General features: G+C 32.1%; 2 protein-coding genes across 2 annotated transcripts; one reads left to right on the top strand and one right to left on the bottom strand.

Moving 5' to 3' along the window:
* Window positions 1-4,676: 4,676 nt before the first annotated feature.
* LOC129314339 (transcription factor RAX2-like) lies at window positions 4,677-6,559 on the top strand. Its single transcript, XM_054957761.1, has 3 exons — window positions 4,677-4,952; window positions 5,055-5,184; window positions 5,589-6,559. Exons 1-3 carry the CDS (start codon window positions 4,817-4,819, stop codon window positions 6,298-6,300), a joined length of 978 nt encoding a protein of 325 aa, XP_054813736.1. The 5' UTR covers window positions 4,677-4,816; the 3' UTR covers window positions 6,301-6,559.
* A 3,222-nt stretch (window positions 6,560-9,781) lies between these two features.
* LOC129314311 (lactoylglutathione lyase) lies at window positions 9,782-14,086 on the bottom strand. The gene is made up of 9 exons (XM_054957713.1): window positions 13,930-14,086; window positions 13,719-13,838; window positions 13,552-13,613; window positions 12,972-13,032; window positions 12,624-12,703; window positions 12,476-12,546; window positions 10,594-10,683; window positions 10,179-10,307; window positions 9,782-10,038 (listed from the first exon to the last, which is right to left on the bottom strand). Exons 1-8 carry the CDS (start codon window positions 14,059-14,061, stop codon window positions 10,207-10,209), a joined length of 717 nt encoding a protein of 238 aa, XP_054813688.1. The 5' UTR covers window positions 14,062-14,086; the 3' UTR covers window positions 9,782-10,038; window positions 10,179-10,206.
* Between the last annotated feature and the right edge of the window lie 13,540 nt (window positions 14,087-27,626).

The following is a 27,626-nucleotide window of genomic DNA, read 5'->3' as shown; positions in this document are numbered from 1 at the left end:
AAGACAGATCAACTTGCTTGCAAGACAAAAACTTTGAGTTAGAACTCTATGAAAAATAGCTCTCACTTTTTCTTTTGTTATATGTATGTGTGCCAAACTAGTGCTATGTTAGATAGTTTTATTTATTGTTGTGCAGCATATCTCGGCGAATACAAACATTTGGATTTGGGGTCCATCTTCATATGTCTGTGTATGTAGATTAATATACAAATCAAATTAATTGGCAATAGTATCTGAACTAGTCATCTCTATCATTAAATGCACATGCATGCACTATTAAAGTCTATGATTAATTGTACATAGCCAATTACACATTAATTAATTACTTTTCGGTCGCTAATAGCCGGCTATGTATTAGGAATGACCCACTTGATCAATACGCTCGAAAGCGTTATATCTTGCGAAAAGAAAATAATGACTGGCTAATATGTAATTACAATTTTGGTATTAACTAATGCCATGAAAATTTAACATACAATATAAATATTATAAATATCGCTGCTCCATGTCCTGCTGCCAGATTGATGCTGCTACTTGTCACAACTTTATACAGCATCACATTGTATCAAAGGACTGAGATTTTGAGTACACAAGCAAGAGATTTAGTCCAATATGCAGATAGACCCTAAACCTGGTAGACACAAACCTATATAGTGTCATAAGTATTTATTATTTATTATCTGGTCATCTTTCTTTTAGTGACATTGTCAAGGAAAAAAAGCAGAAGCAAATTTCAGTCCGATATCATACACAAACTGAGAAGAAAGGACAACATCACTGTCCGGAGCCAACCCAATGGTTTGCAAGTTCTAACCAGCTGGGTGGGAATCAAGTTTACCTCTAGCTAGTCCTGATTTTAAGAGCAATATTCTGAAAACAACGTGCAGTACAAAAGAAAGGACAAAAAATAAATAAAAATTAAGAGTCGACGACTGCTTGGAGAGGTCACAAGATATTGAGTGACTTTATGTTTAATCAGGTGGGGAAGGTTTATATGTGGAGGTCGACAAGTTTCGATTTGAGATAATCATTGCCTTATAATTATTAGATAGTGGTCAACAGGCAGGAAATGTCACTGTAAGCGAGCACTATGCACAGTGATATTAGCAAAGTGCAAACAAAAATGCAGGCATTATATACTTAACACGATTAGATAGATTCAATGCGAAGCGCAAGCGTATCTCCATCTTCCTAGAACCTGTCTCCTAATGTTGATTATGTTACTTTAACCTATCTAAAGTTCCTTGGCCCAAAAAAACCATCTAAATGAAGTTTCACTTTTCGCGGCCATTATAATATTCTCCTTTTGGCAATAATGACTTCCTGCTGCCTTTCATTAATTCTGTGCAAAGCAAATAAGAAGTGAAACATGTGGGAAACGCATGATCTTATATAATTTTAACAGCATCGACCTTACTTTGTGACAATTGCTTAAATTTCAAAACCTTATCATGAGATTACAGATAAAAATCATGTTTTTACAAACAAAGCTCCTTAAAAAATGTTCTAAAAGAAGACATCTGTTTTTTTTTTTGGGGAAAAAAAATCCTGGATAAATTATATGCCTCCCAATACACACCCACCATTGTAAAAACCCCAATAAAATTCGCTGTCGTACGTGCATGAGCGGCTCTGCAGTTGCCCCATAAAACTTGAATCAGAAAAATGTAATGTCTAAAAGACCAAAGCTTGATGCGTACTGGCTTTTATATTCTGGGAAATACAACCCCACACTGTGTACTGAAGGGGTACTTTGATACGGATCCAACAGACAAAGGGGAGAACACGATAAAAGAATAATATAACTGCGTGGGGGATTAATTAATATCGGGATTTGCTATTTGGGTGAGATTAATCTGCATATGCATCAGCACGTATTTAATAAGTTAATAATATTGATCATGAAATTTTAAAATTAGTATTCAGAGAACTGATGTACGCCCAGTATATAGGTGGTTGGCAGCACTATACGTGTAGGATCACGTTAGCAATGACACAACTAATGAAGAAAGTTTATTAAATTAAATATATTAACAAGGCCGTCACAGTATTCAGTTTAATTTCTTCCATGCTTCAGTAATTTCATTCTTATCTTTGCTAGTTAACCACTTTCATATAAAATCCATAACCCTTCTTATTACTCTTAGTTCCCATTTAATTGCTAGAAAGAAATGAAATATAATATGTTAAAAAATAAAAACAAAAATAAAATAAATTATTATTATTTTATAATAAGTATGATAAAAATAATTAATATATATTTTATATGTGAGAATTATTATACTCTTCAAAAATTTCATAAACCAAGATTCACAATAAACTAAATTACTCATCTTATGAATATTTTCACCTATATTTTTTTATCATCTTATTTTTTCCTTCATTTTTTAATTCATTCATTTCTATTAACCAAATATTACCTTATTTTTGTCCAGCTGAAAAAATATGGTATTTAACTCGTATTGTTTCAATATTATACGGTAATATACACATCATCCCCGATTGCAATTATCTCGTGTTATTATTTGATGCTGAGCACGTGAGAAAAGTAATAGATCCGGAAGGTTTTTATTCTTGTCCCCTTGTAAATGATTATATATTTATATACATAAGATATTATATTGGTGAAAATATTCAAATCTTAATGATGAGTTATGATGTCGAAAACTACAGTTTGATCAATTGTGGAGGAGTACACGGAACTCACTCTTCTATATTTCAATCAAATTAATTTATGGCGATAAATATATATATATATGCGCGTGATTTGTATATAATACCTCTTAAGCTCACCAATCTTAAGTTCACCTATATCGCATGGAGGATTATGAGCAAATTTTGAAAACTCCAGCCATGGATCTAAGTTGGACATCTCATAACACAGAATACAGCCTTTACCCTCTCTCTCTCTCTCTGGAGGCTCATAAAAGAAATAAGTTATAAAATCTGAGGGAGGGGGGGGGGGAGTAGCGAGAAATGGATACATTAATATATAATACTAGGGGGTGCGGGTTAGTTCAGTGGTTCGTCATCTCACGGCCTACGAAATGAAAGTAGCTGCATATGGGAGGGTCTTACAGAGAGTTATTAGGTTTCTATTCCTACGCAAATGAACATGAGGCACTCCCAAGTAGGAATGTCATAATGAGGCAGCACAAACCTGTGGGAACTGTTTTGCCAAATTTTCATAATGTTTCTGTTTTCCCCTTCTCCCTCGTCGATGTGTCATTACCCAAACGATGATGTTCACAAGCTACCACAGCATTGATGAGTCAATCCCCGGCACCTGATCAGATGAAATATTTATTCAGTCTAAAGTCACCGCAGAATCTGATGCCATCCAAATATGTATCTACCTCATGATAATTCTCATCACTTCCCTTGTCCAAAACATGCACAGTGCCTGCTCTCCAAATAGGCATTCCAACAATAATTCATGAATAGTCAAATAATTATATCCTCCATTCAAAAATATAAATTATTTTTTAAAAAATTGAATATTAAAAAATATAAAGTATTTTTATTCTTTAAAGGTATAATCATTGTTTTTTTAAAGTGTTTCTAGTGATAATGACTTTATATTTATTATAAAGTATTTAATAAAAATAAATATGTAAAGATAAAGTTAATTTGAAAGTAGATAATTATTTTATTAAGAGTAAAATTTGATTAAAAATACCTTATATTTTTAAATGAATGGAATAATTAATTGCATAGATGAATTATTTCGCTTTTTACAAAATCATTGCATCTCAAACCATTTATAGAATGGCTATTTTCTCAACTTTTCATTATCATTTTTTATCTGCATAGTTAGATATGGGGTTAACTGGAGTAATGTGTGAGGTAACTTTACAGTATAATTACACACAGAGATATCTATGGTTATCTCTATCGTTTTGTTACTTTTTTGAGTTATGTAAAAAAATAGAATAAAATATGAAGGAACGCCACTAAGCAGAAGAAAACTAGGTCATCATTTGAGCCTTGTGCTTGGAAAGTGTCACCGTTCTGGTAGCTGTAGCTATCAATTCAATTTTCCTGTTATGTGTTTCTCTGAGTATGTATGACAAACTTTGGATTCTTTTGAGAGAAGGAAGGGTGTGAAATTTCTCATGGGCGCCAGCGTTGAACATGTTAATGTTATATCTATTAATTTAATTAGCTGCCTCCATCTAAGTAATCAAACAGCGGGTCAGATTAATTAAAATTTTTAATCAAGCACTTTTTGTAGATCTTTCAAATAATTACTTTGAAATGTTTAATTATATGAGCCTGCAATCAAAAAATATTTATTACTATGTGTGTATACATATCCCTCTAGTCCTATTCAACATGTTTTATTAAACTTAAAAAAATTAAAATTTATTTAATTTTAACTTTATTTTTATTAAATATATATTGATTAACAAAAAACTTCGTTAAAAAAATTTATCATGAAAATTTAATGTGGGATCAAAAAATTCTATTCCCCGGGGGGGGTATATATTAAATTTTGTCTTCTAATCAAACTAAATGGCCATAAGAGTTGAAATTAATTTGCCCAGCCATAGCTTTCATTTGACTTGGGCACCCCTCTCTCCATCACTCTATTATAAAATATATTTTCAAACTGTCCAAAACTCAGGTCTCTCATTATAAGGTACAATCTCTCTATCCGCCAAAGTTCATTTAGAAAAGTGCGACTTTGGAACATCAAAGTTATCACAGAGAGAGAGAGAGGGAGAGGGACGGAGGGACGGAGGGGGGATAGAGAGAGGGAAGAAGCGGAAGAAGCAGCAGAAGACGAAGACGAACAAGACGAGGACGACCAGAGATGGGCAGAGCTCCCTGTTGCGACAAAGCAAATGTGAAGAAGGGTCCGTGGTCACCAGAAGAAGACTCCAAGCTGAAAGAGTACATCGACAAGAACGGGACTGGAGGTAATTGGATCGCTCTTCCTCAGAAAGCAGGTAAAGACGCATATATAAATAAAGCTCTCGCCTTTTCTTATTAATTAAATATCTCTATCTCTCTCCCACTTAGATCTCCAGCTCGGTGTTTGATCTTTTCAGGTCTAAAAAGGTGCGGGAAAAGTTGCAGGTTGAGGTGGCTCAACTATCTGAGGCCCAACATTAAGCATGGAGAATTCACTGATGAGGAGGATAGAATAATATGCACCCTCTATGCTAATATTGGAAGCAGGTACTAGCACTTCCCCTTTTCATGACTTTGCTAACTTTGTTCTTTCTCTGGGCAACAATCTCGTGGAGATTGGACACATCATTTTTTCCCCTTTTGAGTTCAGTTATATCAACTGCATGCGTTGGCCAAGTGTTTGGTAAAATTATTAAAATCTAACTTAAAGGGGTGAAAAGAAAAGAAAGGACACAGTAATATAAACTAGGTTTTCCCTCCTCATTCCGAAACCTTGTAGCTATCTAGAACCTGCCTATATTATATGTTTGTATGGTTCTTCCGCATGCACGCCAGCATCCCCTTGCATATGTTGGTGTTTAATTAAAGTTTTTGACAGTACAGTTTGAACATACTTCGGTCTCTTCTGGAAATTAAGTTATTCACTTGAACAAATAATAATAAAACTGCAGGTGGTCAATTATAGCAGCTCAGTTGCCAGGCAGGACGGACAATGATATTAAGAACTACTGGAACACCAAGCTCAAGAAGAAGCTCATGGGCTTGCTTCCTCCATCTAATCATCAGATCAGGAAACCTCCAGCATTATTTCAATCCTCTCATCATGATCAAAACCCACCATTTACTTCTCAGTCATCCTACAGAGACTTCAGCTCTTGCTACCCTTGCCCATCATCAACCATATCCTTCACCGGCCTCGAGTCAACTGCTGTTGTGCCTTCAACTTACAACACAACTTCATCGCCGACCACCAATTTTCCGTATTTTCAAAATCAAGAGGTCTCCTTGGTTAGTGGCCCAATGCAATACTACTGCATGTTTGGAAGTGAAGGAAGTTGCAGCACTTCGTCTGATGGAAGCTGCAGTCAAATCAGCCACGGCAGAGGAGACGTCAAACAAGAAGAAATGGGTTTTCAATTCCATCAACACAGCTACATGGCCAATGGTGGAGGTGGGCTTGAGTTCGGCAATAAGTTCATGCCCGGAGGTGAAAGTATTATTAACCAGTGGACAGAGAAGCCGAGTGGGTACTCGGGGCAAACCCCATTGATGGATTATGGAATTGAGGAGATAAGGCAGATGATCAGTGGTAATAATGGGATGTTTAATAATATTGAGGAAAACAAGAGAGAGGAGAAGGGGATGATGTACTACTACTACTGATGAGTCTCTGAGCGCAACTGATGAGTGACTGGAAGTAGTAAAATCAGAAAGATATGATGGGGTAAGGGAGGAGAGATTTCAGAAAAGACTTTGAGTTTTTGGGGTTTTGTGTGGGTGTGTGTTGATGAAATCAAGCATTTCTTATTATTGCGACAGTACATGGTAATACCCTTGGCTCTTTAATTTGTGTGTATATCCTCTCGAATCTGTGACCGTGACAATGATGTTAGATTTTTGTAACTATTTCTCTTTTGCGCAAGCCCCGAGCACAAATTACGTTCTGAAAACTAGAAAAGTGAGAAACTTTTCTCGTTTCTCTTTCTTAACAACTTTAATGGTACGAACTACGAAAGAAAGGCTAGAAAGAAACAAACCGAGAACCATTAGCATATTTCTGTAGTGCCTTCCTTTATTTGGTTGCGCACGTTAAATAAACAAGTTGGCGTAATGGTACCATTAGTAATGATTTTAAATCACGCGATAGTCAATAATTCTTCAAATATCCTCATTTCTTAATCAATACATATAATGAACCTTCCTTTATACACACAATATGAGAACTCTCGGTCTCTCTCTCTCTCTCTCTCTCTCTCTCTCTCTCTCTCTCTCTCTCTCTCTCTGGGTTGAGGAGGAGAAGCAGTTGCCAGCATGTCTAATTTTCCCCTTCATGGAAGGGTACTTTTATACAACAAGAACCAGAAGGGAAAAACAACATCGAGAACCCCGCGGAAGAATCTTATGTAAACTGTGACTCAGTCAAGAGCTTGTTTACCACAAATTTCAATATTAATTAAATAAATAAACATTTAGCAATGATGAAGAAAAAAATGTTGATTACACTTTAAAAAATTAAAAATATTTTACATTTTTAACATTTAATCTCTCTTGCATTTTTAACAAAAAATAATTTTTTTATCAATTTAAATATAAATGCCAAACTATTTTATTTTTTCTATTGTGTTTTCTAATTAAATGACTATTTTTCAAAGAAAGTTTTGCAAGAAGTTGAAAGAGAAAGCAGCAGATGGAGAATATATTACTAGCTTTTATGATTTATTTGGATGAACAAGAATAGTAATAGCTATCCGGGGTTAAACAAGTAAAGTGTTAAGTGTTAACCTTTCAACTCACCATGCAAAATCTATGTCATTCAAAATTAAATTATTTAAATTGCCATCCGCGCACCCAAAAAAAAAGAACTATTTAGTATTTAAATTGCCAGCTGCATTGAATCCTATTCTGTACTGTCACATTTTTTTTTCTTTAAATGTACAGGGTTGTTCTTTGGTTGTATAGTATAGAATAATGAAAATTATTCAAGTGATTTTATATATATATATATATATATATATTTTTGGTGCCCTTCAGGGAATGTCTTTTCTAGTGAAGTGTAAAGGTCAAAAGGCATGGCCCAAGGGTACAGTCTGACAGATTAAATACATATATATAATTACTTTCAAATTTGTTTGGCCTAATCAATTATTAAGATTGTATTAGTTGTCAACAAATATAGAGGGATTACCAGAATAGCAGTACACCTTTAGATAATTGCCTCGTAGGCATCGGAGTCTTTTACTTGTATTTTATTATGCGTGCGCGAGGGATTAAAAAAAAAATCAGAAATTCTTTCTCAGATCCCCCTATAGATTAATTAGTGTGTGTTAATAGGTCTTAAAAAAATCCAGCTGGTGGACTCTGATTGACCATTGTCTGAGACCTATAGTCATCTGGGTTTTTCTCGTTCATGGCACGTAATTTCAAACAGCACATACAGTGCTTTCATATATTATTGGGACAAAGATTGCTTCAGCGTGAACACCTATTTCTTGTTTTATTAATCAGATACATTCTAATCACATGTTAGCCAAAAGCTTACTGACCTACAGTTAGTCTGATTGGTCAGATGTGATGGTATTTTATTAATATGTTGACTTTTGGTCCCTCTATTATTGTAAAATTATGAATTCCCCCCTTGTCTGGATCAAGTTAATTAATGTTGTCATTCATTATTCAGAAATAATACAGCTCAATCCAAGTCCTTTCATCCTAATTTAGTTTCCAAGAAAAAGGTGAGCGAATAATTGGCACTCTATTCATTTGGAAAAAGAGAAAAAATAAATTGGAAAAATAACTCACTAATAAAACACAATCTTAATTATTGACAGGCATTGATTCCAGTAGAATGAATTATGATCACTTAAGTACAAGATCTTAGATTTGAGGACATATGAATGCAGAAAATGCCTTTAAAAAAACATACTCCTAATTAAATCTTACAATGCTCGAACTTGATAAAATTAAATGGTTATGTAGAAAAATACGGATTCTTACCTCGCTGCTAATAATGCTATATATGTGAACAGAATAAAAGTATATTTAAACTTGTTTTTTTTTTTTTTATCGCCCAAGTATAAAAGAATACGCCTTTGGAATCATTGACCCAGAGACGAAGTCTCAAATAATATTTAAAAGATATCACCATATACAGTCTTGTTAATGGAGTTAGAAAATACTATAGCCGACATGTAGGACTCTTAATCTCATAATGGCGTTGGTGACCACCTTTTTACATGTTGCCTGGATCTTTCAAAACCATTATCTTTTCAAAACCATTACTAAAGATAATTGGATTGCACAAAAGGGTAAAGGAGATATGAAAAGTTGACATCGATATCAAGGACTAGAGAGGCAGGTATTGGCATAACTTGCAAGTGCAAGCAATTAACCAGAGCTTAGCGCGAGGGTTAGATTGATAAGCGAGCATGAATTTAGTTAAAGTTGGATGGAGGCTTTTACTTGGAAACAAAAAGAAGTCAAAGCTGTTGAAGCATTGACTTTGGACTGATTTGATTGGAGCACAATTTCACTTCAGGGATGGCAGAGGGAAGAAGGTATTGTCAACAGTAAAAAGCTTATTGTCAAAAATGTCACAATCAGTTTTTTTTTTTTTTTTTTCTTGGGACTGGTTGTACCTCCCAAATTCTTGTCTCTTCTTAGCGGCTAATATCACCGACGACAACTTCAAATCTCCAGAGATATATTGCACCGCAAAAACCATTGCGAGACCAGCAACTTGTATTTTTGCACCTGTATGGACAATTATTTCAACAACAGAGCACAGCAACTTGGGCAAATTTTTGTTTGTTCTTGAATTTATAGATAAAAATATAATAAAAAAGGATACTTCGGATCGAATGGCTTACAAGTTTAGTCAAGTTTGGTAGTTTAATTATCAAGATTGAGTTTTTTAAAAAAATAAAATAAAATAAAATAAAATAAAGGCATGCCAAGGCTTGTAGAAGGTCAGTTACAACAGCTTAGACAGAGGAGCATAAGGTCAATTCTCTCTGTGAAAAAATTCCATGACGGCATAACGGGACTTCTGCCAGCAAATCTAATATCAAGATTGCGCTTTAATTTCAACATTTTTTCATTAGACTTACAAAATGAAGAGAAGATTATTTTTTAAAAAAAGAAAAACTATTGGAAAAAGTTGGTAAAATTATATCAAATATGTTTCTTGTCTCAAAACTTACATTCGACTCTCCAAACATTATAAAGATAATCGCAACTAGGAAATCAGGGGGGGGAAAAGAATGGCAGTCTCCCATGAGCACAGACTATACTCCGCGAAAAGTGCAAGTAACACAAAAATGCTTAAGAAACCATCACAGCCAATTCCAAGGACACGTAAGCAAAGACAAGATGAAACGCCCTATGCAAAAGCAGTCCTTCCACCTGAAACACAGAACAGACACTTTTAATCCAAATAAAGAAGATATCGTCTTTTTATTTTGTTTTTAATCTTTATGATCATCATCATAGCAATGATATTATTAATAACAATACTGACAGAAAGGAAAACCAAATTGTCTTACCTGAAGTTGGCATGGCACCATCTTATTCTTAAGCAGCACCTGCAGTTACATTTCCAATTGTTTTCAGATCAAAGATTTCAATCCAATATCCATCCGGATCCTTTATAAATGCTATTCCTTTCATTTTCCCTGCACATAATTCCTCAGAAATTATTGAAATCCAGACAACACCACTAAGACCAACGGCAAGCCCACTAAATTTAAATTCAACAAGCTATAATTAGAATACATCTCTCATCCTTTTACTCTTATATTTCACTTGACAACCATCCCTAGGTATATCAAATCACCATACACAAATGCACTGCCATGGAGACAGGTAAATAGTTGAAAGCACCGGCTGGCTGCGTTAACAGGCCTTGAACGTCGAACAAAAATCATCCTAAAAAATGAACAGGCACTAAGAACTTGTTACCATCATCTGGTTTCTTAACAAACTCAATTCCCAAACGCTCAAATCTTTCACATGCCTTGTACGTGTCATCAACAGTGATGCCAATGTGTCCTGAAACAGGCGAAGTTTAATATGAAATACTACCAGTAAATAGCAGCAATGAAAGATTAACTACAGAGATTCTTTAGTCTTGAATTCAAGAAAGGAGGGTAACCAAGAACAATTCATTCTATGTATATTTTTGGCAATGCAAAACCACGAATACAGTAATCCTTTATGGTTTGTGAGGATTAACAAGGATTTGAATTTGAACAAAATCCTGAATTTGGATACATAAAAATTTATGAATCCAAATCTATTTTAAATTATAATTTCTTTACAATTTCAAATTCCCTCTACAAAAATTCCAATAACTTTAAACATCTTGTCTCTTTGTGTTCTTCCATATCTTTTCTCATCTATCGTCGATTAAAAAATAAAAATAAATTTGATATTTTTAATTTTTTATTTTTGTTTCGAATCTCAATTCATCTCTTCATTTGAAATTTTTTTAACTATCCAAATAAAAGATTTTAAATACATGAGCTTCAAATATGAGATTTGAAATGTTTCAAACGTGAGATTTTGAAATGCTAGATTTCAAATCTGAAATCCAAATTCAAATTCAAATCCATCAATCCAAACACTAACTTAATTTCTTTCACATGCCTTGTATGATGCATGTTTTACCAAGTTTAACGAATTTAAGGTGAAATGAACGAAACCATATATGACAAATACCAACTCAAGAAATCCTTGAACCTCCAGTTCCCACCTTCACCAGCATCTAGGCAACATAAACATTACATAAATTCATAAAACATGGCCTACTAGCGTCATCACAATCTTGAGAAAGTTCATCATTGACTAATTTAAATGCCTCTCGGGGCTCATCTCTAGAAGAATGCTTGAGGAAAAAAAATTTAATGCTAGATATCTACGACTTAAGCCATTTCACGTGGTTGGTTCCCGGAAACACTGGCTCAAAAAAAGGGCAAATTCTGCATCATGTAAGGACATAAGCATCATGTTTATATAAAGAAGCAAGAATAATTGTAGTCGGTGTTATTCCACAAAAATTGACTCCAAATGTTCAATATAAGGAAAAAAAAAAGGATTAAGGGCCTGTTGACGAATGGATAAATCTGCAAAAAAAGGATGGAGTGACCCATGTGGAGGGAGATCAATGTCAAAGGAGTGTACTTGATGTCAAGCCATGGACCCCACTGCCTCCTCTGTTTTCATTCTTCTTCTCTCTTCTAATCACCGTCATTACCACTAGCCTCACATTTTCCCCAAACTAAGTAATGACTACTGAGATTGAGCATGCTAAATTAATAGGTAATGAAATTGTAATGCTAAATCACAAGCTGCAGTGGGAAGCATAACGAAAATATTTGCGAAAATGATTTGATTCTGAAAATTCTGCAGGGACAGAAACTAAAATGGTGAACTCTTGCTATCAGCAACAGTGAGGAAGACAGCAACCAACACTGAGATGATGGTGGCTGGTGTTGAGATGGGTGGGAGTGGAAGCTACCACCATTGAAGTTCAGATCTCTGTGGGAGGGTACTTTGGTCAAATCAGTTGGAACATGAGGGTAAATTGGTCCACAAGATTGGCTTCCCAGGAAACCATCTAGGTTCTCAAGCACCCATGTTGGAAAACTTCTTTCATCTTTTTTACAGGAAAAGGCTTCACAGGAACTGTGAAGACACGATGCATGCCAAACTAGAAAAATCTGGTATCCAGCTTCCCTTCCCTTTCCTGACTTAAAATTCCAGCCAATCGAAGAGGGCTTAAGCTTTTGGGCCAGATTCTACAAGTCCAGCTATTTTAGAATTAGATATAAGTGTTACATACCAAAGCCACGAGGTTCTGAATTGCCATTGTGGTATCCTTTGAACTCTGGATCACTCTCAGTACCCCAATTGCTGTACATTGCTTTATTAGTAGATGATTTCAGGAAACACTGAGGGGGCAAAAAAAAAGATAAAGTTATAGTCCCTACTGTGTCAACTCTATTGTAGCCTTCTGAGCAAAAGTCCACACAGTTCTATCAACTGAATTGCTTGGAGCTGTTGCCAGATCCTACACCACAAAACAGGTAAGATAGAGATCAGGAACATCTCCATAAAGTCAAAACTTGAAAAAATACAGATTACTCATGAATTTGTCAAATGAATTTAGAGAATCTGTAATGACAAGTGCTTAAATTTCCTCTTGAAGATTTCATATTTCTGAACAAGCATCGATAGAATTGCATAGCAAATGCATGTTGCATTTTAGTCAGCCACTTCATGTAGCCAAATAGTCACTGCCTAACTGAAGGGGGAAAACATAACAATATATGCCTTACCTCATAGCCCAAAAAGTACAGGCTAAACTTCATGTCTGGAAAGTCCAACCTCTTAAGCAACCTGAAATCATTGAGAAATGGCATCATCTTCCATGAAGTATTTTGTCGCTGATGAAGAATTCAAATGAGTTCCAGTTTCAGTTGCAAAGCTTATGATAGTTACAGTTATATAAACCAGAAAAATGCAACACCTTACATTTGAAACAATATAAAAGCACTGTAAGACATGGAATAAACATGCATAGGTAAAAGGTAGTCTCAGCGAATAACTGCAAAATGGGAAGATATGGCGACCAAATACGTTTCCGGTTTCCAATTAGTATTAACCCAAAACGAACTAAGGTCGGATGAAGTTTGTTAGGTCATACAGAGCTAGGTTTGTTATATGTAATTCTATTGGCCAATATCTATCACGATTTGAATGAAAAATCTGATAGCAAATAAATAAAACACTGTTTATAGTTCACCCTACAGAAGCGAAGAAACAAGTGAACTGGGAAATACATACTTTTAAGCCCATTTCTACCATTTTCGCGTGTTAATAATCATTTCAGAAATTTTGCTCAAAAGAATCACTTACGACATTCCCAAGACGCGAGAATAAAAATCCAGGCTGACTTTTGGGTCCTTGATTCTAAACATCTGCAGTTGAGAGTTTAAACAGGCACATCTAAAATTACAATCGAAAACCGATGAGATAATCATAATCGATATAGAAATTTGTGATATGAATAGATAGAAGCTCACAGTCTGCTGCATAAAGTATCCCTTAGTAGCTTCATCAGGGGTTGCCAGAAGACCGGGGTTGTTGGCAGGTGACTCTTTGGGTTCCGCGGCCATTGAAATCAATCGGAATCTACACGGTTTCTGCAGGAAAGGGAAGCTCACACAGACATTAAAAATAAGAATATTTAGGCCAGTGATTGACAAAAATTAAAAGAGGAAATTGTCGTCGTGCCTTTGTTTTGCCAGTGAATGAGAACGGAGCTGAATGCGAATGTGAAAAAGATTCGGGCTTGGCGATGATTCGGAACCGAGAAACACCCACGTGGTACAAGGCAGTGGCAAACAAAGTGAAAGCAGCAGCCATAGGCGATCCAAGGTTTGGGCCACTAGAGATTTAGCCACGTGTAGTGATTTTTAATGGACAATAGCGCGGTTTGGACAATTAAATTTAGCGCTTTTCTTCTAAGTAAAGGGCTGAAGCCCAAACGACTAAACGGATTGGATGAGCACTTTTAAGACTGCGATGAAATTTTGTATCGTTAGAACCTAAATTAGATGGTAAATATTAAAAAAATTGAAAATAAATGAAAATCTTTTTACCAAAATTCAATGTCTCAACGGGCAAGTTCGCAATCCCCTCCCAAAACAGATGTGAATGATGTTCGTTGAGTCATTCGGTCAACTCTTTCCCTTCTATTGGCAAAATAAAAATCTTTCCCTTCTGATGTCTTCGTTTTGTCTATTGTATGACACTTGAGATCCTATTATTTCAATTTCAATTATTCATACATGTTGTATCACTTGATGAGCAATCTGAACTATTTAAATTTTTAATTTAAACGGTCTAAATTTATCAATTGTATTTTTATATTTTAATATATATTATTAAATGAAATATAAAATTTTAATAAATTTACTTTATCATCAATATAAATAATACAGATTTAATTTAGATGATATAATTTAATATTAATTTTTAAAAAAATTTATAAATTAACTATTCAAATGTACTTTGAATCCAGTCTGTTTAGAGTACATCTAGATAGTCAATTTATAAAAATTTTAAAAAAATAATATTAAATTAAACTACTTAAATTAAATTTATATTGTTTAGATTGATAATAAAATAAATTTATTAAAATTTTATAATTTTTTATAATAAATATAAATTAAAATTAAAAAAATAAATTTTATAAAATCTGAAACAATATCAAGTAATCTTGTTCTTTAGTTAAAATATGTTAAACTAGTGACTCTTTCAAAAATAAAAAAATATTGAATAGATAGATATAAAAGTAAATTATATTAATATAATTAATATATTATAATAAAAAACAGAGGTTACTCTGTACTGCTTACTCCATGTCATTAAAATTATTAATATAAAAGGCTCCTTATTTTAAATAGGAATTGCGCATATTAAAATTATTATTAATGTAATTAATATAATCAAAATAAGTATAAATTATATTAATATAATTAATGTATTTAATGTATATTTTTAAAATAAAAATTATATATATAATATTCGGATAGACCTTTTGTCTCGTCTCATCCTGAACCTCTTTCTTGTCCTATCTTATAAAGTGTCATCTTGATTTTTTTTAGGCTAGGAAAAACCTTTCAAGACAAAATCAGGTCGTTTAGGATGGGTATAAGGTTAAGCACCCTTGTAGCTCATTGTGTGTAACATCTGAAAAAATTTAACTCTGGTTTATCAACTTAATAAAGGTAATTAGTGAGTTAATGAGGTGTGTGGTCAGAGGAGCTTAACTTGACATAATTGTTGTGATTTCAGTCCTAAAAGTAAGTTCGAATCAATGACTGGCCACTCGTGCAAGGAAAGAGGAAGAAAAACAATAAAGAACCATCCTTTATGTCACATGCCGTGGCGCATGGTTGGTTTGCTGCAGCGCACAGAGATAATTTAAATGTAACGGACTCCTTTATGCCATACGCCGTGGCAAAGGGCATTGTGCATCACGACGCACAGCAAAAAATCAAATATATCTGATTCATTTTTGTGTGAGAAAAACAGAAGAAGAAGAAGAAGAAGAAGAAAAATGAAGAGCTCGATTTACCTCTGTTAGGGCATGACATTGAGTTCTATTGTTAATAGATTGAAGCTCCCAACCACCCAAAATAAGTTTATGGTGCTTTCTTCTTCCTTTCTTTCCCTCATTTATGATGATTTATGGTAGGGTTTGAGTTAGGAGATAAATTTTTGATCCATAGGAGTATAGGTCTGATTCTATTGGTTAAAATAAATATAATAAGAGTTGTTTAATGTATTGGAATATCACATTAATGATTATGAAAGTGGTTGGCCCATAGGAGCATTTATTATCCAAAAATTTATATTTATGAGATAGTTGAGAGAGGTTTATGTGCATTCATGATAGTTTGAGGTGTCATCAATGATAATATACATTAATAGAACCTAATGAGCCCATTGAGTAGTGATTATGAGTTGATAAAAAAAGAGTGTGTGGAGTTTTATGTTGATAAAGCTTTAAGAGTTAGACAATGATGATGTTCTTGTGGTATGGATGTCGAGAGGTTTGTTTTGACACCATTCGAGCTTGTTGAAGTTTTGGAAAGTTAATATAGTGAGGGGTAAACCTTTAACCTTTCAAAGGTTTGAGATAACCAAGGAAAACTTAATTTTTATAGTTGAATGTTAATTTTATTTGTGAATTTTGATTTATGAGTTAAATTGATAATACATATTGGTGAAGTGTTGATTTGTGAAATGATTTTTGGAAAGAAAACCTTGATTTTGCCACCCTTAGTGTTTTATGAAATTAATTGTGATTTATTACTATGGGTAGAGAATTATGATAAATTCTGTGTTAAATCATAAAGCATTTGTGTTAGAGTTTATATGTTAAGAAATGATTGTTAAAATACATATTATGTGAAATATGTGCATAGTATGATCATTGGCGGGAGTTTACCTAAGGAGAGGAGTAGATTGATTGAAATCCACGTGGTAATTAGCAGTGACCATTAAAATTGGGAACTAGCCTTGGCACCAATCGTTAGAATAGAGAGTTAGCCATTTTTTCATGGTTGTTTTGAGACTATCCCACCTGTTCTATAAGGGACTCAAATCTAACTAGTCTCCACCGATTTATAAGGAAGCTAGATTAGGGGTACGATACCTTATGATTATTAGTATGGAAGAAACCAGATTATACAAGTAAGTGAGTTCACCCTAGCCCGGTAGATCCTCATAAGTGGAAGACTAGGTTAGTCTGTGAAGGACGTAGCCACGTGATAGCCATCGGTTTCGTATCGGAGGTAACAAGAGGATATAAAGTTGGCACATGATCATACATATAAGTCTAGCCATATGGTTGTTAGTTTTATGGTTCGACATGTTTTGAAGGCGCATGGTTATTATTTTTGTGACCATGTGTTATATTTCTACTAAATAATATGATGAAGTGTTTTGTGATAAGTTCGATCACATAGTTGTTAGTTTTGTGAACTGTGGCCTAATATTTTGTGATACATGTGCTTAATTGCCTAATTGCACTTATTTACAATTAATATGCAACTATATGGGTTAAGTAAAACTTGATTACTGAGTGGTTATACTCGCCCCTTAATTCTCAATATTTTTAGGACCTAACTCATCGAATTCGAGTTGAAAAAACATACAGAGGCTTAGGATTTGTAGAGTAATCCTTTATATGCCTCTCTTTTGTTATGTTCATGTATATTTGTTAATGTAATTGCCAACTAGGATTAATTGACAAGATTTATGCACTACTTACATAATTTTGTATATAACTAGCGTATTTTATACCATGGGTTAGTGAATTTTGGTTGTGAACTCGTGGATAGGGCCAAAATACTTGTGTAAGTAGAAAACATATGTATTTTAAGAGATTTAAAATGAAATGGTTGATTTTGTGCAATATTTCCTCCTCCCTTATGCTTTATAAAAATCGAGATTGAGTAGTAATTTTATCATATAAGTGTTTTTGATTGTGTGCAGTGTATTGCACGAATCCTCAAGAGTCTATTGAGTGTAGTCGAATGGTTGGTGTAAGCTATTGGCACGTGTGGTAGAGTTGGAACACCTCATTTGAGAGATTTTGCAGAAAGTGGTCAAAATAGATTTTGATGTCCAACTTTTTTTAGAAAATGAGCTTGAATGTGAAACCGATGCCATTAGCTAGAGTTAGGAGAAAGCTCCGTGTAGACACCAAAATCACCTCAATCGAACGTCGAACAGAGATTTAGGACCTGTCAGAAGTTCATACCCTGTGCTGTCATATGACAGCACATATCTGTCAAATTTCATGTAATGCGCCGCGGCGTATGGTGCCTCGTGTCGCAGCGTGTGGCACAAAGAAGACACACTGTGCCGCACGTGTTATTATCTGTACAGAATTTGTTTTTGAGTTTTAAAACTTATTTTTAGGTCTTACATTGAGTTTTAAGCTTTCGCTTTACTTTGAAAACTCTGATTTGGGTCTATTAAATCATATTTGAGATTTGAATTGTTGAGATTGAGATTCCTTTAAAAGATTTAACAAGAAATTTCTTTTATAAATTTTACAATATAATAATCCTTTGAGAGTTAAATCCTGAATTACCAAGATTTGTAATCAATTATGGTTTAACCTCAGGGAGGTTACATTATGCATTGTCCATGTTGTTTAGTTGAACAATAATACACAAGTTATCTAGGTATATGAACAACAAAATATTTATATATAATATAACAACGTCTACACATCAACAACACAATGTAAATTTAACTTTATATATATATATATATATATAATATTTATGCATTGCTGTGCATTTGAGAATAATCACTTTTATAAATGTGAATAAAACTTGTTTGTATGTAAAAAGGTGCCAATTTTTTAAACCTGATTTTTTTCAAATTTTTTAACAACTTGTTGAAAAATATTAACATGTACAAGTGATGTTTGTATATGTATAAGTGATTGTTTAGATATGTACAATAATGTGGCCAAGAATAACCAAAGCTGATGAAAATAATTGAAAAATAAATTTATAACATATATATTTTTTATTTAGTATAATATTGATAAAATGTCAACTTTGAAATAAAAAATTATTAAAAAATTTGAAAAAATTAGGTTCAAAGAATTGATGTCTTTTTTTATGTATCAACAAGTCATGTTTTAATAAGTTATGTTCGTATATATATAACTGATTGTTTTTATATGCACAACAATGCATCCATAAATAATCAAAACTCATGAAAATACTTAAAAAATAAATTTATAGCTTCTACATTTTTTTATTTAGTATGATATTGATAAAATGTCAATTTCAAAGTAACAAGTTGTTAAAAAATTTGAAAAAGGTTAGGTTTAAAGAATTTATATCTTTTTGTGTGTATGAACAAGTCATGTTCGTATATGTTGTAACACCCTCAAATTTACAGACCGATTTTTCGCAAGTTATTAATTCAACAAATCTTTTTTTTTCATTGAACCCTTATCATGGTAGAAAAATTTTTACCATGATACATCCAAGACAATATACCACAGGTCTTAAAATATCTCAAAAAAGCAATTAGAACTATGAGGGACAGAAATGATCCTCATAGCATGTTATTCAAATCAGATCATAAATCAAGAGGGACAGACATAATTCTCTTGGTCATATAAATACTTTTAATAAAAAGGATTAGAGTTTACATGCTTCACAAAGAAGATATGTCCTAAGTTGGCACAAGATACATTATATAATCTAAAATAAGAGGCAACGTAAAAGATGGTGTCTCATACACCACAGTTACACCTCTGGTGCTTTCTCGGTCGGACTCGCTCCTGTAAAAATATTAACTACGGGGAATGAGACTTAAAAGTCCCAGTAACCAAAAATTAATATGTAATGATGCATGCGGATGTAACTAATTATGCGATTGCTAAGTGGGCACACAAAACATTTAACCGAACAATATTTTCAAACAAACTGAACAAGTATTTAATTGCATGACTGCACCTTATATCCTCCTTTCACCATGCTCGGACGCCAAATCACCTGGCCAAAGGTGAGTTGGACCAAGCGACACGCCACTCATTGGGTCCAATGAGGGCTTACCACGTGGTAATAATTAACCGAACAGAAATTTCCATTAACATCATACATTAAAATACCCTGACAAGTCATACATCATTCAAATATCCAAACAGGAATATATCCGAACAATAATATCTCATCATGATAAATAAAAATAAATTTTTAACCCACTTGACAATAATTTCAAACAAGTATATAACAGTATTTACTTTCAATAATTCATAATTTTTCCAAACAACAAGTCAACACATAACCATTCAGAAACACACTCATTACAACATATTAATAATGGTTATCTTGTGTCTTGAATAACAAGTTTCCCTTCACAACTCCTTTTTCACCACTATCTTTGTCAATATAATCTACATAATTATTTCACAATACTATATATTAATTTTACATTAAAATAAATAACTCTAATTTAAAGAGTTAGAAAGTCTTAGATCTATAATCCATATTAACACTAATTTAAGATTTTTGCCTCATTTAACTTCCCAAATTCTTTTCTAAAATTCTCGTACCCTAATAAACTATTTTTAAGCCTCAAATCACTTCTAGTATCACAATTTCATCCTTCTATATTCTAAAAATTCGTCCAAAAATAAATTAAAAATTTTAAAATTATCCTGAAGCCTCAAATCACCTTTCTATAACCTCAAAAATACCCATTCATACTTAAATAAATATCTAATAATCAGAGGTTCATCTCTACCTCTCAGATTCTACATAAATTCAACCATATAGATCTAGATTTTAACTTAAAAATTCTTAAACATGAGTTTCAACCTCAAGAAAATATCCTATAATATTTATTATATCCCTAAGAGTTTTAACCTATATTTTTACTCCATCATATCATCAGATTAACTATCTTATAGAAAAATTCTAATCAGAATATTTACTCTATCCTACAAAATAATCATATCACTAGAAAGCTAATATTATTTAGAAAATAACTATAAAATTAATTTTGTAATTAAATAAATTTTTAAATGCTAATCTAAACAGGAATGTTAGAACATACCTGAAGAAAAAAAAATAATCCCCCTTACGAGAAAACGCCGAGAACGTGAGAGGAAGAGAGAAAAATAATATAAAAATGGGATTGTGGTCCCAAAATTATATTAAAAAAAATTATAGGTTTGAATTTAATTATTCAAACTTTTGGGCCAAAAGTTGCAATTTCCTCTAAATTGCATCTTAGCCTCTCATGCTTCTTAATGCACACACCCCCTCCTTTTTATACATGAAGGCACCTCTTCTCTTCCCTCATCTAAGCAATGTGGGACTTAGAAACAACAACCTTCTTCCCCTTTTTTTTGTTCCTTCTACATTCTCTTTTTTTTAACACACACATAAAAAAATTATTTATGTATTATATCTTAACTAAATATTGCTTATGTGATTTTAAATTTAAATTTTTAAATTCATAATTAAATACCTAACCATAATATTATTTTTAAATAACCTCAAATAATATAAATTCCTATTATTATCATTTTTTCCTCAAAACCTAAATTCCACAATTTCTTTATTATATAAAAATCAGGATGTTACATATGTACAGGTGATTATTTGGATATACACAACAATGCTTCCATAAATAACCAAAACCCATAAACAAACTTGAAAAATATAGGGAAAATTACATCCAAATCTCACAAACCGAAGTTTATTATCGAGAGGTTTCATGAATTTTATAAAATACTCTCAAGTCCTAAATCCTACGCATTGATAACCTGATTAAAGGAATTGATAACTTGAGAACGACTATTGACAACTGGACAACGTCAAGTCGTAAATGACCATTATCCAGTTGTCAATGCCTTTAGTCAAGTTGTCAATACGTAGAATTTGAAATTTGAGATTATTTTGTGAAATTTGTGAGACCTCTCGACAATAAAATTCTATCCATGGGACCTAAATGTAATTTTTTCAAAAATAAATTCATAACTGATATATTTTTATTTAGTATAGTATTGATAAAATGTCAATTTTGAAACAAATAAGTTGTTAAAAAATTTGAAAGAAGTTAGGTTTAAAGAATTGATATATTTTTTTATATATGAATAAGTCATGTTCGTATATGTATAAGTAATTGTTTGGATACGCACAATAATGTATTCACAAATAATAAAAGCCCATGAAAATACTTGAAAAATAAATTTATAGCTTGTATATTTTTTATTTAGTATAATATAATGAGTTGTTAAAAAATTTGAAAAAAGTTAGCTTTTAAAAAATTGGTACTTTTTTATGTATCAACAAGTTATGCTCGCATATATACAAGTGATTGTTTTGATATGCATAACAATATGTTCATGAATAACCAAAGCTAATAAAAATACTTGGAAAAAAAAACTATAACACACATATACTTTATTTAGTATAATATTGATAAAATGTCAATTTTAAACAACAAGTTGTTAAAAAGTTTGAAATTTGAAAAAAGTTAGCTTTAAAAAATTGATAACTTTTTTTTGTATGCAAATAAGTTATGTTCGCATATGTATAGGTGATTATTTAAATATATACAACAATGTGTCCATGACGAACAACAAATTATATCAATGCGTGAAAACAATTTATTATATATATATATATATATATATATTTTGCTATATATAACTGAAAGTGCTAACCGGCAACCCTCCTTTTAGACACCCAAGGGGTCATGGGTTCAAATTATTCGTTGACCCCTTTCTCCATATCATCCATTGTTGACCACTGGTTAGCACTAGATTGACCTTTGACATGACTGCAGCTCTAGCTCTAGATCTTCAGTGACGGCAGGTCTTTTATTTTTTTAATAAAAGATAAGGGTATTATTGTAATTAGATAAAAAAATTAATTTCCATTGAGGCCCTTGGCATGTAGAGTAATTTTAGAATGTTTTGGGCCAACATACTATTATTTTGATTTTGAAGGCCTTTGTTGAGATTCTCTTATATATATAACAATAACAAATATATGTGTATATATATAAATGCATAAACTTTAATGAAAATAGTTTTAGATATTTGCTGATATAATAGGACTCGATTTTGCTCCTTTTAGGTTCCATTGCACATTAGTAGGATCTAAGTTGTCTAGATTAAATTTGGACGGTCTAGGTTTAATGTTTTGTTTTCTCATTTTTATTAAAATAAAAAATATAAAAATAATAAATGTTTTTAATAAATATGGTTTGATCTAGACATTCTGGATTTAATATTAATGATCCAAATTTTTATAATGAAAATATACTTTCAAAAATCTTAGTAGATAGCTATATTGTCCATAATATACTTGGATGGTCAATTGTAAAATTTTTAATATTAGATCTAAACCATCTATACTAAATCTTCATTGTTTAGAGTATATATGCTTGGAAAATTAATTTATAAAAAATTAAATATTAAATATAAATTATTAAGGGCTTTTGCACACTGTAACCCATGTCTTAAGACCAAATAAAGGAAATAGTCTATCATTTCATAAATTTTAAAAATGAAATTTTTAATATTTAGTTGTTATATAATTTACCAAACTATCCTTTTTAAATTACAACACTTCTTTTTTTGCAAATACTAGAACAAACTGAAAATGTGAGAAATCAAGCAAACAAAATAGGCAAATGCGAGCTACAATCACGATGGAAGAAATAAGTATGTCAAACTTGAAAATGAAAGGAAGCGGATAATGTGAGCAAGCCACGGTTGCAACTACAAGAGACAAACATAAGGCGAGAGGTGTCGACAGTACTCGACAAAACGGAGCATGCTGGTAGAGAAACAGAGCTATAGAATTTTTTTACAGACTGTGTTTGATCCATTTTGAGCAAATGATTGTGTGTTTTTTGTGTTATTGATATGCGATATTATATCAACGATAAACAAGTTTATGCATGATTATCTAGTTATGTTGATCTGTGATAATATATTAATAATATGCTATTATATATCACTTATATATAAGCATATAAGTAAAAACTTACCAATACTATTTTATTTTGTAGATGTGAGGATGTTTAATTCTGTCATTTCTTATAAGAAAAATGAGATTTAAACAATCGTTATGTAGATGGTTCATACCTTAAAGTGTTTGTAAAAAATTTTTACTTCACGCATTCACTAACGATAAGGCTCATTGCTTGCATATGGTCACCATGCATAACATTAACAGCACAAGTATGGTCTTAACATACCACCTAATAACTCAAACCTAACTAAAAGAAACTACTAAGGCCTGTGCATACCATTTACAGCTATCAACAATGCAAGCAACAACAAGCCTTTAGCCATTTGATTCGAGAGTTGTGTATTCAAAATTCCTCTTCACAGTTAAGAGTTGCAAGACTTTTTGAAAATCTAATTTGTTAAAAAATGCATTTCCCTCCTTAATATCGTTTATTTGCAAAAACTCACAGGCTTTACTACAATGCTCACTATTGGTAAATGTAGAAGAACATGAAGTTAAAGAACTAGTTCCTCTATGATAAGGTTCAAACACTTATTGTGTGGACAAAAGTTCATTGAAAATATAGACAATCAACAGAAAGTTAAGGAGATTATAATTTCTCAACAAATTAAAATACTATATCAAATCATTGTTATTCTTGATCTCTAAAATGCTATATGTTGAAGTTTCAATATCAAAAGAAACCATCAATTTAACCTCGTAACTTACATTCAACCATAATTTCCTGTGCACAATTTCCATGACATCAAGATATGAAGTTGCATCTTTCACAAGCACTTCAAGGAATGAATCATCTATATAATGGTTGTTCAAATGCCATTTTTCATCATAAGAAATGACAATGTTAAGTATCCTCATATTTACAATATTAAATGGTGTTTGTAAGTTATCATTAATATATTATTGTAAATCAAAAACACAAAAACCAATATAATTATTTATCCAAAACAGATCAAACTAGGTTTGTAAAAAATTATAGACATATTAACTTATCATAGAAAATCAAATATCTAAAATAATAAAATAAAAAATCATGAATAGTGAGAGAATAATATATGTTTTTTTTTGTTAGTAATTCAAACAAATTTAATGATCAATGATAACAAATTTAGTTCTAACAGGTTATGAACAAATATTTATTGATTTAGTGGTAATATTATCTAGATAAATAAAGACGATGACAATTCAACGATAGATAATACTCTTTAACTTTCAAAAAATAAAATATAGGACAACTTCAATTTAGATTTCGAATTACACAATGCAAAATATAGAATCTGATGATGGAGTTTAGTTTTCAATGTCAAATCATAGGTTTGTAATATACTTAGGAAAGGCGGAGGGGGAGAGGAGAGAAGCATTGGCATATGAGACTTCCCTCACCTGCAGTGAAATAATGATTGTGAACGCACGATTCAATCAATTGAATATTAGTTACCGTGTGTATATGTTGTTTTAATAATATATTTATCCTAAGGATAAAAAAGAAAAATCACATCTAATTGATTTTATGAATAGATCATATTCTAAAGTATTTAAAAATATAATCCATAATTGACAGGAACTTTATTTTCTGAGGTCATTAATCTAATTTATTCAATTAATATCATTATTAATATTAAATCTAGACTCTTTACATTAGTAACCAAATCTATTGGAGCGAGGCATTGGAGGAGCGAGGCTGATATTCTGATGATGATTCGACCTTGGCAAGGCGCTAGCTTAGATAAATGCAGATGAAATTAGGTTGAGGGAAGCCTCTCTTGCCTCTCAATCGAAGTAAAGGTAAATTTAGACCGTCCATATTTAAAATTATTAATTTTGTATTTTTAAAATAAAATATATAAAAAATTTTAAAATTTTTTATTAAATATTTTTATCAATCTAACAATACAAATTTAATATGAATAATCTAAATTTAATATTAAAAATTTAAATTAATTTTTTAGATATATTATAGACAGCACAGATACATTCTAAAGAAAGCAATAAACTTATTAAAAAATTTTAATATTAAATTTAAACAATTTATATTAAATTTAAAATGTCAAATTAATAAGCTTATTTATTAAAATTTTCTACAAGTTTTACATATATTTTATTTTAAAAATTTAAATTAAAAATAAAAACTAAAAATATTAAATTCAAACCATTTAAATTAAATTTAAACAGTTGAGATTTATCTGTGTGGTGGGGAGGCGAAAATGCTTCTCTCATTAGATAAATTGTTGCATAATCTCCACCACACAGAAAAGCAGAAGGAGCATCATTGTTGAGGCACACGACATAACTTGCAGAGTCAACGAGTACGTGAGAGGAGTGGCTGGCGACCCAAGCGGAAGTTGCCCTGACGTCGTCCATGGAATGGAGTATTGAAATCGACGAGCAGTGACAATGTGCCGGAGGAGAAGTGTCTGGATTAAACCCTAAAAGGCTAAAACATTTAGGAGGGAGCGGCGGGAAGGGAAGTGGAGTAATGTAAGGGGGTCATAAGGAGGTGGAAGTTTCGCGAGGTTTGTGGCGGCCAATGAGAGGGAGCGTGCTTTTCATGTTGGTCTTAGTGGCACACTCTGACTCTGATTTAGGGTTGTGCAAAAGTCTCATGGTTTCGTTCGGTCCAGTCCGACCCATGAAAATCTGATTCTGTCCAGTCCTGTAAAATGCTGGTCCTATAGGACCAAAAATACCAAAAAGATAGGACTAATTTTTTAGGAAGACCAGATTAGAGACCAAGCATCTAGACTAAGTGGTCCGGTTTGGTCCTATATAATTATTTTAATATAATTAAAATTAATTTATAAATTATTAATTAATAAGTCTTAGAAAAAAAAGTCTTAATCCTGCCTTGCACTTTGCACTCTAATTGAAAAAAAAACCTCAACACTATTACTCAACAGCACTTAGCATCTCAGCCACTCACTTAACTTTACTCTCATTCTCAATTTCTTCAGTGTGCCAAAGCCCTAGCCCCTGCCTTGCACTTTGCACTCTGATCTTGATCTATTCAAACTTTGAAGGAACATGTTTGTGCGCTGATTTTTATTACTTCTGTTCTTGCTGATTTTTTTCCTCTAGTCTATTTTCGGTCTTTCCTCTGATTTTTTTATTGAAGTTATGTATTTAAATTATTTGGAGTTTGGACTGTAACTAAAATATTATTTTCTTGGTGTTAAAAATTATTATGGATTTATTATGATTATAAGTATTTTTATTATCTTAATTAAATTTGTTAAGTTGAAACAGATTATTGGTCATCATAGAGAAAAAAAAAGAAAAAAAAAGGCCAAGTGAGTATTGGACTAACAGGATCAGTCTTCCAGTCCTATGGACCAAGTCCAGTTTTATTAATTTCGAGTTTTCATGGGACCGGACTGAACTACGGGTTACCTAATCCAGTCCTTTTCATGAAAAGGATCAAACTCCAGGTTAAGTTAAAGTCCAGTTCCGTTCAGTCTTTTGTGTAGTCCTATTCTAATTCTTGAATCAGAACATCTTTTAGAGGAACTTCTGATTTACCAAAAGGAGGAGCTCGTGCGAAAGCAAAGGACAATGTGAAGGGGCCACCAATGTCGCCAAGCCTGCCTTTTACATTTACACTAAATAAAGACAGATATATTCTAAATAAAGTAATAAATTTATTAAAAAATTTTAATATTAAATTTAAACTATTTATATTAAATTTAAAATGTTAAATTAATAGGCTTATTTATTAAAATTTTATACAAATTTTACATATATTTTATTTTAAAAATTTAAATTAAAAATAAAAACTAAAAATATTAAATTCAAACCATTTAAATTAAATTTGAACGGTTGAAATTTATCTGTGCGGTGGAGAGGGGAAACGCTCCATGAGATTGTGCAACTTCTGTGTAAAATATCTTGGCGCGA

Source organism: Prosopis cineraria, unplaced genomic scaffold (genome assembly GCF_029017545.1).
Source record: "Prosopis cineraria cultivar Desert tree isolate PC_DT_omini unplaced genomic scaffold, ASM2901754v1 PC6, whole genome shotgun sequence".
NCBI classification, from domain to species: Eukaryota; Viridiplantae; Streptophyta; class Magnoliopsida; order Fabales; family Fabaceae; genus Prosopis; species Prosopis cineraria.
The sequence above is the reverse complement of the archived record's forward strand: the minus strand, read 5'-3'. Positions and strand labels throughout refer to the sequence as shown.

Bases quoted from the DNA above. Each gene is read 5' to 3' on its own strand.
- LOC129314339 (XM_054957761.1), top strand. From the start codon at position 4,817: ATGGGCAGAGCTCCCTGTTGCGACAAAGCAAATGTGAAGAAGGGTCCG. The intron at 4,953-5,054 runs GTAAAGACGCAT...TGATCTTTTCAG, and splicing joins CGCTCTTCCTCAGAAAGCAG to GTCTAAAAAGGTGCGGGAAA. The intron at 5,185-5,588 runs GTACTAGCACTT...ATAAAACTGCAG, and splicing joins TATGCTAATATTGGAAGCAG to GTGGTCAATTATAGCAGCTC.
- LOC129314311 (XM_054957713.1), bottom strand. From the start codon at position 14,061: ATGGCTGCTGCTTTCACTTTGTTTGCCACTGCCTTGTACCACGTGGGT. The intron at 13,839-13,929 runs GCACGACGACAA...CCTTTCCTGCAG, and splicing joins CATTCACTGGCAAAACAAAG to AAACCGTGTAGATTCCGATT. The intron at 12,547-12,623 runs GTAGGGACTATA...AGCAATGTACAG, and splicing joins GCTACAATAGAGTTGACACA to CAATTGGGGTACTGAGAGTG.